At 33.3% G+C, this 11,709-nt stretch overlaps 1 protein-coding gene and 1 long non-coding RNA gene across 2 annotated transcripts; one reads left to right on the top strand and one right to left on the bottom strand.

Annotated features, from left to right (window-relative positions):
* Window positions 1-858: 858 nt before the first annotated feature.
* LOC11405966 (uncharacterized) lies at window positions 859-3,850 on the bottom strand. Its single transcript, XR_003007047.2, has 6 exons — window positions 3,313-3,850; window positions 3,092-3,150; window positions 2,569-2,675; window positions 2,270-2,342; window positions 1,858-1,948; window positions 859-1,115 (listed from the first exon to the last, which is right to left on the bottom strand). It is a non-coding gene; the product is annotated as an uncharacterized lncRNA (long non-coding RNA).
* Window positions 3,851-10,154: 6,304 nt separating this feature from the next.
* On the top strand, window positions 10,155-11,503 carry LOC11413625 (abscisic acid receptor PYL4). Its single transcript, XM_003623318.4, has one exon. The coding sequence runs from the start codon at window positions 10,683-10,685 to the stop codon at window positions 11,241-11,243; it is 561 nt and encodes a 186-aa protein (XP_003623366.1). The 5' UTR covers window positions 10,155-10,682; the 3' UTR covers window positions 11,244-11,503.
* The last annotated feature ends 206 nt before the right edge of the window (window positions 11,504-11,709 follow it).

Raw genomic sequence — 11,709 nt, forward strand, 5'->3', positions numbered from 1 at the left:
AGTCCTTTTAGTTTTTGAATCGTTATTTTATAATTGGCTAACATAAGAACAGTTCATAAAGAATTGTGTGTAAATTTTCTCCTTAAATTAAATTTATTCTTATCTATTTGTTACATGTGTTATTTGTATTTAAAATTAAAATTAAAAATTAAGAATATTTTTGAAGAAAAAAAAATCCAACGCAAAAGTGTGCTGAAAGGGGTAGTTTTCTTTATATATAGTATAAATATAAATATAGATTTACAGAGACTTCTTACTTAATTATATATATTATGGAAATCTAATTATTGATATATTTCTTTAGGAAGTTTTTTTTTCTTCTTTTGATAAAACAAGGAAAGTAAAGATAAGTTAACAATTCAGATATTGTTAATGATGTGAGTAGGTTGGATTAAGTTATATTTTGCTCACTACAAGAAATTTGATCTGTAGTGACAAACAAAAACCGTCACTATAGACTATTGTTCCGTAGTTAAAGGTCGCAAAAACATTTATCCACGGCTACATTGGCCGTGTAGTTTGCTCAACGAATGGCAATGGAATTTTGTCCGTCGGTCATTGCAAGGTGACCGTCACTGTATGTTTTAGACCTTTACATACGGATAAACCGTAGGTATTTCTATGAAATCCAATGAAAATATAAAAGACCTTTACCTACGGTTTAACTGTCACTAAAAGTATTATTTTTTTAAAAAAAATTAATTTTCATTCTACCATAAATTCTAAAAATTAAATAATTCATAAAATTACCTATAAAATTAGTTTACACCATAAATTCATTCCACCATAAATTCTAAAAAATAAATACTTCATAAAAAAAAAAATACTTCATAAATTGTAGAATATAAAACTGGAGTCGATAAAATCATGTTAAGTTAATTCAATAATGAAGAATTATGAATAGCATAAAAGAATTATTTGTCTCTCTACATTGATAAGAAGCTGAGAACTCTACATTGTAACTAAGTTAAGAAATTAATTTATTCTTCTCTAAACAAAACCAATCAATTCTTCAAAATTCCAATGTGACTGATCTTGAAGGCCACCATCCAATCACACCAGGTGGCTTCCCTTGAGCATCACGCAGACGCCAAAATTCTATCTTGACAGAATTCCTACAAATAATGGTAACATGAGAAAATGAATTCAATACCTTAGCAATAATGGTAACATGAGAAAATGAATTCCTACCTCATGTTTTGTTCACTGATTTTTGTAAAGCCTGAGAAATGAGTATTGAACCAACCATTATGAAATGTCGGTCTAGTAATCTAAAGTTATTCACCTCCATTTGCAGAATAGGGATGGTTGGAAAGTACTTTCCTATTTTCTTTATTGTTAATAGGCTTATATTAAGTTTCTTGGGATGTTATTTTGTTGAGATTTGTTGGGAAATTGGTGAGAGAGTTCAGTGTGATTTTGAATATAACATCTAGAAGTAGGTAATGGTGATGGAGTGTCTAATGAAATGGAACAATGGGAATTGGAGTGTTCAATAACAAATATATCCATACAACGAGTGAACTTGCTGATATGTTAACTAAACTCAAAAGGCCCTATAGTACAAAACCAATCCAGATTAACAAACCACCACACAATGAACAAAAAACAAAACCACAGAGGCTCCAAAGGCCAAAACAGAGAACACCAAACAAAGATACAGCAAGAGGAACACATGATGTGGAATAGCCTTTTGTAATTGTTCTTACTGTTACTAAGAAGGCAAAAAATATAATGTGATGGAGGAAGACTCATATTATCCATTAGAAGTTCAAGCAGTCCACAGTCTATTAAAATTTATAAGAGAGACATGTAAGGTATAGTAAGAAGAAAAACAATGTAGTAGTGAGAGCACACCTCTAAAAGAAAATGAGCACACCAAGTCCTCTTGTTGTCATTGCTGGTGAACCGATGTGGATGCCTCCAGGAACCAGGGCACTCTTGTCACCTTTTGTAATAATTAGCAAATGTCAATAATAATCACAACAAATAAGCAAAAATGCCAAGAGGGTGTTTGGTAGTGGAATTTTTTTAACTCTCTTAAATTGGGAGTCTTGAACTGTCATGATTCGTACCAAAAAACAAGAAATTACCATTCCTAAACATTCACGAGATGGAATGGGAATCAAAAATTCACATGGAGGTGAAAAACTTGAAGCATCCCATAAACCCCCTTGCATTTCTAGGAAACATGATTCCTATGAATGAAAAATGACTTCACATACCAAACACTCCCTAAATTATATGCAACAGACATCAAGTCACTCACCAGGCACTGAATTCTTGTTGAGGGTTATCAAAGCCATGTCAAGAATTTTCTCCACTCGAGCACCATCAATACCCTAAAGGACGTGATGTTATACGAAATACAGTCAGGTACTAAAAGGATATACATCAATAAGAAAAATCAAACCTATTTTCAAACTAAAAAATACGGCAGCAATTTACATAGCACTACAAAATTTTCTAAAAATTTCACACTCCTTCCTTATTTCTATAAAAGATTGGGGAAGGGAAGCCAAAACAGAACTATCATTATATTGACAAAGAAAAGAGCAACAAGCTTACTGATGGCCTCAGATCAACAAGAACCAGGTGATTATCACTACCACCAAAAATCAGTTTATATCATGCTCAACTAAGCAGTTAGCAAGAGCTCTGCAGTTAGCGACCACCTGCACAATGATAGGTTTGGGAGTGTTATTGTTGTGGTTACGAGGACCCCCCTAAAAAATTCTTCACTATATTAAAATCACAAACTAGGAAGGTAAAGAAGGTAAATGCATCTGACTCAATTGGCCAAAATCAAACACCAAAAATTCAAACAAATATTGCAATGTTATATCTTTCAATCCTACTACACACTACATGATATGCAAGCCAATCAGCCAAATTTGGCCACCATTTCATCAACCTATTATCTCGCATTTTATTCTTTTCTCTAGATGCAAAATAAATGCATCCAATAAAATAAGTAAAACCATAAAATATTCTTCAAGTCCAACAAAAGCTTATTCTACAACCACATACTTCAAAGAAGAAGAAACTGATAAAATATTACATCAAAATATCATTTTATTGTCATACTCACCTGGCCCTTGGCATCGAAAACCCGCCACCGGAGACCATCGAGATTACTTCATTTAATTCCTATTGCAGAACAACAATATTTATCACAATACAATTCCATAAAAGATTCAATTTCATCCCATATAACACTGATTTCAACCTACAACAGAACAAACACATTTTCACAAACACTTGGCATGCATACTTGAATAAACTAGTGGATTATTTAGGAGCAAATTGAACCTGAGATTTGGCATCAGCACACCGTATCCAAAAATTGGAGGAATTTCATTTTGCGGCTACGAACTCGAGATAATCACATGTTGCAGGGAAGAATTATCCGAGTTATAGATGAAACACATCAATTTCAACATCAATTTGAAACTCAAGTTCAATTTCAACAATAGAAACACATCAATTTCAAAATTAATTTAAAATCTAACAACAACGAATCAATTTCAACATCAGCAACAACAACAATTTCAAAATAAATAGCACAAATCTCAGAGAATGAGAACACTAACCCTATCGATGAGAAGAAATGCTAAGAATCGCCATCATCGCTTCTGCTGCTGCGACGTAACCCAATTTAAAGGCTTGACGAAGGTGAGAATCTGCGATTGAGAGATACGGTGGCAATGTGAGACGTGCGAGGTTGTGATACGGTGGCGAAGTGAGAAATACGGCGGTGAAGTTGAGATATACGGTGGCGAGGTGAGGTTCGCGGCGATTTGCGATTGGAGTGAAGTTTGTGTTCGATCCAGAGAAAGTGAATTTGTACGAATTGTTTTGTTTGTAAATAATAATAATAATAGTTTTCGTGACGGTTATGACTTGTCCGTAGGTAAAAATGGTCGTACTCTGAAAACTGGCCGTAGCCATAGGTCACTTTTCTTGTAGTGGCTGGTTGTTTTTCCTTTACATGTTTTCTGCCGGGTAAATCAACTTTGTTTATAAGATATCCCATTTTAGTTAATTTGTTCAAAAAAAAAAATTATATTTTGTAAGATTTAACGGGTGTATTGGATTAAAATTTTTTTGTGATATTAAAAAAAATCTTGTGGCATTCAATCAAGATTCTTTGTAATTTAAAAAAAATCTAGTGGTATTCAATCAAAATTTTTCATCACTTAAAAAAAAATTTGTGGTATTCAAAATCATTCAAATTTCGTAGGATTGTTTAATAAATTGAATTATGATGGATTTTGTGGGATTTTCTAATAAAATTTTAGCATGAAAAAGTCATTATGGCACCATCTTCAATGATCTTGTCAATACGACCATTAAACATGATTCCACGGTTGAACCTGCTTGGACACGTCGTTTGACATTTTCTTGGACAACAAAAACTCTAGGGTTTTATACCTAGAACAAGGGTTTTTGAAAGGAGGAATGGAGCAGTTTCAGGTTGCCTCATCTTACGGTCAACATCTAAAGTCCCTTTCGCACCAATTATCTAATGTTGGTGCTCTTGATTCCAATCAACAATTGGTTTGCCAACTTGTTTCTCGTTTAACATATGATTATGCCATTGTCGGTTCCCAAATTCATCATGGCGACATTCTTCCTCCTCTTTACAAGGCTCGCTTTATGCTCATTTTTAAGGAAACAACATGGGCAAAGAGAGCAGTGTTCCACCCATGTAACAAAACCTTTGTTATCTCTCAAAATGATAATTTTATTGGAAATTTATCTACCCACCCCAACAGCAGCAACAACAACGACTATTAGATTAGAATTAGTTAAAGAACAACAACCCTTAAGTTTTGATGATAACAAATATATGAGAACACTTAGGATCATTAATGTGTATTTAAGTGTGCAAAAACTTCTAATTAAATGAACTTGAAGGTGAGAAAAACACAAGAAAGGAGTTGAATCACTACAAAAAAAATGCGTTTTTTCTGACGGCTAAAAAATGTATGTTCCGGCGGTTTTAGCCGCCGCTATGCACAATTCTGGTGTTTTTATAACTGTGGAAATTTTGTCTGCCACAACGTTTGCAGCGGTAGTTTTTAGGTAGCCGCCATGGTAGCCGCCGTTTTATACCTGTGTTAGCTTTTTCTTCTTTTTAAACTAAATCCAGAGTCTGATAGAATTCAGAGTCTGGAACAATGTTCAGAGTCTAATGCATCAGATAAAGTAAAGATAGAGAGAGAAGATAAAGACACATATCAATTATCTTGGTTCCTTCCACAATCCGGAAGTAGTTTAGTCCCTCTTGCACTTCCAACGAGATTTCACTATAATCCAATCTGATTACAAATGCTCAAGCACACAAGCAAGAGACTTCAAATACTCTCAAGCACACAAGCAAGAGATTTCCTATGCTCAAGCACAAAAACAAGAGACTTCTAAACAAACAAATTATAAAGAAATAAGTTTGGTTTGAACACTTGATATACAATCAGTGATGTTCATAATACAAAACAAATCAGACTCTTAAGACTCTAGAATTTACAAGATATGAAAGTTGTTAAGAAATTTTAAGTGTTTGATGCACAAAAATTTCAGCAGAGTTTTGACACAGTTTAAATGTTCTATAGTCTCTACTAATCTTCAAGTCTTCATTCATTTATATAGATGTATTAAAGAGACGTTGTAGAGGTGTCAACACATCAAAGAGTCGTTATTGAAGCTTGTTCAATCACCAATGATCTTTTACTTGATTTGGTTAATGTCCTAGGAAGGAATAATTTGAAATTCATTCGTTGTGTCGAGAATTAACCAGTTGACACACAGTTGTAACAATACTATGCTCAGGAAATGTTGGAGTAGTGGAGTAGTGGTTGTACAATTGTACTATTATCCTTGCTCTGTCCTTCTTCAGTGGATAAATATCCAATGCCTCCTTTGAAATAGTCGTTGCCCCAGTTTTCTATTCCTTCTACACAATTGTGTCTTCAAATAATCAATTAACTGATTTCAAATTCTTCACTTTAGACTCTGAGTGACTTCAGATTCTGATAGACAGCTTCTGATAGTCTTCATACCGAGACTTGCAACAAAGTTTCTTTTGCTCTCAATTATTCTTCATAATAGCAGCAATCTCAGCATTGGTTTCATCTTGCTTCTTTGTCATTTCACTTTGCTTGGCCAAATATTCTTCATGTTGTTGCTTTAATTTCAATTCAAGTTCTTCCGATTTCCTTATTTGAGCTTCTTGGATGATTCTATGTTATCATTAAATTTATGTCTCAAATAGAATGATTTAATTAGAAATCATTTTTTTATCCAAAAATTCGAAATTATACATACCTATGAAAAAAATAGAAATTTTGTAAAGATAAGTTAGTATATATCTAGGTGTATGTGTGCGACAAAAGAGAAAAAGAGTAGAAATTATACCTATGAAAAATAAATTTTCGGTAATAATGCTTCTTCAATTTTATTTTTTTTGTTATTTTATTTTTGTGGTGGTCGGGGTTCGAACCCGGACCTTGTATATTATTATGCATTATCCATACCAACTAACTGAGCTAAGCTCACAAACACAAAAATAAGTTATTATATATTTGGATGTATGTGTGCGAAAAAGAAAAAAAAAAAACTAAACGTGTATCTAAGGTTTTTCTCATTTATGTCAATTGGTGTTAGAATCAATCTACAGATGAGTCAATTGGCTATCACCTTTACTATATTTTGATCAACTAGATGAATTTAATCATCAAGAAGAATAACTAAGAACTTTCTTTTTCTTAGAAAATGAGAATTATATATTTTTAAAGGGGTTCAATCGATTTATAAAAATAAAAAACAAAGTAAGAAAGTGATTTTATTTATTTATTTAAAGAGAGCATGCGACTAGGATTCATACAACTTTCGACGAAATAGCCACCAATTAATTACTCCTAATTAAATAAGAAAATTTTTGGAGTATTTTTTATCTCAATATTATTAGAAAGAGAGAAAACGATTTTTTTTCTTTTCTGAATGACATTTATATTCTTAATTTGATTTTTATAAGAGTTTAAAAGTCGTGGACTAATTCAAATCAATTTTGGATATACAACCAATGAAAACACTTGGAAGTTAACATCATAATTCTTTTTTATTTTTTTTTAACCTAATATAACAATTTTGAGTGTTTTCATTAATTGTGTGTGTAAACTTAGTTTGAAGGAACACTCCACCATCTTTATACTCTTTTTGATAAAGTTTATATATATTGTCAATGTAAACATTTCTTACATTTTTTTTTTGTCACAGGAACATTTGTTACTATGCTAATCAATCATAACCCTTAGTCATTAATAACATTTGAGTTTTTTTTGTCACAACTACTATAGATTCACACACATTTTTTTAAACTAGATATCCGATTCAAGAGATGATTAATATGAAAGATCCATTCTCACCGTTCATCTGCATAGTTCATTTGAAGTCAGAATTTTGCTTTGTATGACTAACCCGTCAAAATTGACATCGGAGAAATCGAACTTGAAACTTTGAGATAAACATTCTCCAATATACCAAGCCAACACTTTCAGGTCTATCCAATTGGTATTAAGAGGAAACAAACCGACCTTGCAGAGGCACTCTTTAAAGCTAGAGCATTGCTCTGCACAAATTCACATGTATGATTTCAATTACCACTAACCATAGAGCTACTGATATTGGGGAAGATTATATTCAAAAACAAATTATTGGGGAAGAAAGACGAACGACTTAGATATAATTGAAATAAGATAACTGGTTTTTTTTAATCAATAAGTTAATGAGTCATGCTAACAAATGTCCTTATGACATTTGTTCAGAAACTGAAAATGGAAACAAGTGATAAATTCTAGGTATAAAAAATTAATTTTTAAAGTTTTAAGATTTAAAAGTTTTAAGATGTTGAATGCATCATTTTTAACATAAAACTTCTTTTTTAAATCCCATATCAAGTGCCCTTAGGAGTAAGAGTAAGAAAGTAAATTTGTTCACGTTCATGGCCACCACACCATTTAGCTGTCTAAAATTGCATAGTAGTTGTAGCAACTAGAAATGGCATGGACAAGTGGGAACACACACATGTTGATAAAAATTTCCCCCCTCACGTGCACCAAAATATGGGTCAAAGTGTTAATTTTGACCATTGCCAATTGTGGCATGGTGATCACGAATAGTTTGAGACTTTGAAGTTATGAACAAAGTGAAAAACGAAATCAAGATAAAAGATTTTGGCTCTTCACATTAAAGTGATAAAAAGGTCTCTTGCAAATTGAGACATAAACATATAGATTATGAGGCTGCTTTTGCTTGTGGAAAAAAGGGTATGCGACTATTGCATATGGGGTTGTGTGGTGGGTAGGGCATGCATATATGTCACATGGCATGAAAAAAACTGTGATATCATAGCTTACGATTTATCATGCAAGTTGATCATTTATTTCTTCTATATGTACTTTCTTTAGAGAACGTATCATTCATTATATTCGACCCTTCATGGATCCACGAAATTTCTGATCAATAAATACTTTCTCACCCTATAATTTGCAATAAAGTATGCCTTAAAAAAAATAGTTGCAATAAATTATAATTTAGTAAAAATAATAATATGGAACCAAGGAGGTTTATATAAAAAAGAGCAACCAACAAAAATACAAGTTTGGTCTAGTGAAATCAATAATTTGACTATCACACCACGACAATCAAAATTTAAATCGCATTTGAAACAAATGAAATGACACATTTAGTATAATTAGCTCAAGTAGAGGAACATATAAAAACCCGAAATAAATAAAAAAGAAGTTTGAAGGATTGTATTCACCCATGCAAAGATGTAGAGATGACAAATGGGCCAATAATTATTAGGTTAAAAAATGTTCACAATAGGTCAAGGAAACGTGTGATTAGAAATTTGAATTGAAATATGATATCATGTAGTATAATCAAACTCCCTAAAATATAATGTTAAATTACAAAAGATAGTTTAATTTCTGTCAACAACTAGACATAATTATCATGCCAGCCAAACTTTACAATTGGACGATTGAGCAATCAGGTGAAGAGTCCCTTCGACTGAATGAAGGATAGGCGATGCTAGAGCAGCCAAACGAGGAAACTGTTTCTTTATCAAGGTCACTAAATTAGAACATGGTTTGTCAAATGCTCAAAATTTAGTGACCATCAGAGTGGAAGTGGACAATGATGCATAACTGACAACATCTTTCACTAGACAATAAATTGACATATGGATACATGACACCGTGTATCATGTCTCCAAACAACTTGCTGACATTGTGAAACCCATGATTCAAAATGAGTTTCAAGAAGCCAAAGATTTGGAGGATGTGCAAGCCAATTCTGATGACATTCGGTTACCAACATTCCACAAGGTAGGCGGTATAGCCAATATCATGCATGTGTTATTCAACAAAGCTAGTCAATTATTGCATGGATATGGCCTCAACAGGTCAATGGCTGAGGAAACATAAATTTATCATGTTATCTTTATGCTTTTATTTATGAATTTCTTAGTGTTGCTCAAAAGCCAAAAACAATTGTTCCTAACACATTCTATTGGATTATTTAGTGAACTCACAAGTAAGAAACATAGTTCCTCCTTCAGTGTTAACCACTTGAAGCAAAGGGAATCACAATTGAGGAAACTCAACCGACCTCGAATAATTTCAGCTTTCGTAAAAAGTTGCAATAGTTTATTTGTCCCTTAGTCTATTTTTAAACACGGAACAAATTGCTTATTTAAATATGTTCATATGAAATAGGCTAACATATCATATCATACTTTCAAAAAGCTAGACTCATGCCTATGATACTAGTTTATGAAAGATTAGAAACAAGGCTTATATTTTTATTTTATTTTTTACAAGTCAAACTTTTACTTTTTAAAACCTAGCATGACCTCACTTGTTCCCGTCCATAATCACATTGTTTCACACATTCACGAACAATATTATCTTTTTGTTTCTCAAAACTTCTCATCATCGAAAGTAATTATATTTAAGATGTATCAAACTCTGAACATGTGTATTTCTCTCAACTAAGATTGAAATCTTGATCCACATCCACTTTAGTAGTCATCTCCTTCCGCTAGACCCAACCTCATTGATGTCCCAAAATAACATTTTACTCCAATTTTACATGCATATCCTTTAATCTTTTATGAACATGTGTTTCATACTATCAACTTGCACACTTGATTAAAAGTTGGGCCCATGTTGTTTAACACATATCACATCCCACATGAAATTGGCTAGCCTTTTTCAACTTTTGAAGATTCAATCCAACCGTACATCTCTTCACTATCACAAAATTTTGCTATATATGAACAAATAAATAAAATCCAATAACTACAAAACTAACTGAAATACTGAACCTTGTCCTTCCTCCTTTGTCCTTTCAAAAAACCTCCACTTATTTAACTTCTCTCCTTTCTTTTCCAAAGACACCAAAACCATCCTTTCATTCATTCACATTCTCAAACCTCAAAATAAAAAAAAACATCATATCAAGTATCAACAACATCATCAAATCAAGCACTCGAGATCACAGACTAATCTTGATCGTCAGAGTGTTTGCAGGCACATCATCTAAAACACTTGATCGTCGGTCGCAGTGTTTGCAGGTACACCATCTGAGCACAAGTTGTTCTTGAATAACAAAATATGTTACCAAACCCAACAACCACCGTCCCCGACGCCATCGCCCGCTACCACACCCACGCAGTCTCCCCCAACCAGTGTTGCTCCGCCGTCATCCAACATATCGCCGCACCCGTCTCCACCGTCTGGTCCGTCGTCCGTCGCTTCGACAATCCACAAGCCTACAAACACTTCGTCAAAAGCTGCCATGTCATCCTCGGAGACGGCAACGTCGGCACTCTCCGTGAAGTCCGTGTCATCTCCGGCCTCCCCGCCGCCGTCAGCACCGAACGTCTCGAAGTCCTAGACGATGAACGTCATGTCATCAGCTTCAGCATGATCGGTGGCGATCACCGTCTTGCTAACTACCGTTCTGTCACCACTCTCCACCCTTCTCCGATCTCCGATGAAGATGGCAACCACCGCTCCGGCACGGTGGTTGTTGAGTCCTACGTTGTTGATGTTCCACCGGGAAACACCACTGAAGATACATGTGTCTTTGTTGATACTATTCTTCGGTGCAACCTTCAATCTCTCGCGAAATTTGCTGAGAATTTGGCTTCAACGAGATCAAATCAACGATAAATTCATCGTAAATTTTCTTCTCTTTATTTTTTTTTTAACTTTATGATTTTTACTCGTTTTGCTACAATTTTTTACTTGTAATAATATTAGTGATTAAGTTGCTATATATTTTTGTTTTTATTTTTATTATTGCTAGGTTTTGCAAGTTTGTGTTGCCAGAGAGAAAATGAAACTAGGGTTAATTTATTTATGTAATGTTCGTGTAATCTTTGTTCTCATTGTACTAATTTTCATTAGAAAATGAAACTAGGGTTAATTTATATTCTATGGTAATTAATTAATGATTCATTTTAAAAGGAGAAATGCACCGACTAATAGTAATACTATAATATATGTACTTGATAAATTAATTGGATTCACGAGTTTGTGTGAGTTGATTATTATAGCTACAAGTAGTTGTTTTGTAACTTTGGGTATTGGTGATGATTGATGTGAATGATAAGTTTCTATCACATGAAATGGTGAG

Source organism: Medicago truncatula, chromosome 7, assembly GCF_003473485.1.
Source record: "Medicago truncatula cultivar Jemalong A17 chromosome 7, MtrunA17r5.0-ANR, whole genome shotgun sequence".
NCBI lineage: Eukaryota > Viridiplantae > Streptophyta > Magnoliopsida > Fabales > Fabaceae > Medicago > Medicago truncatula.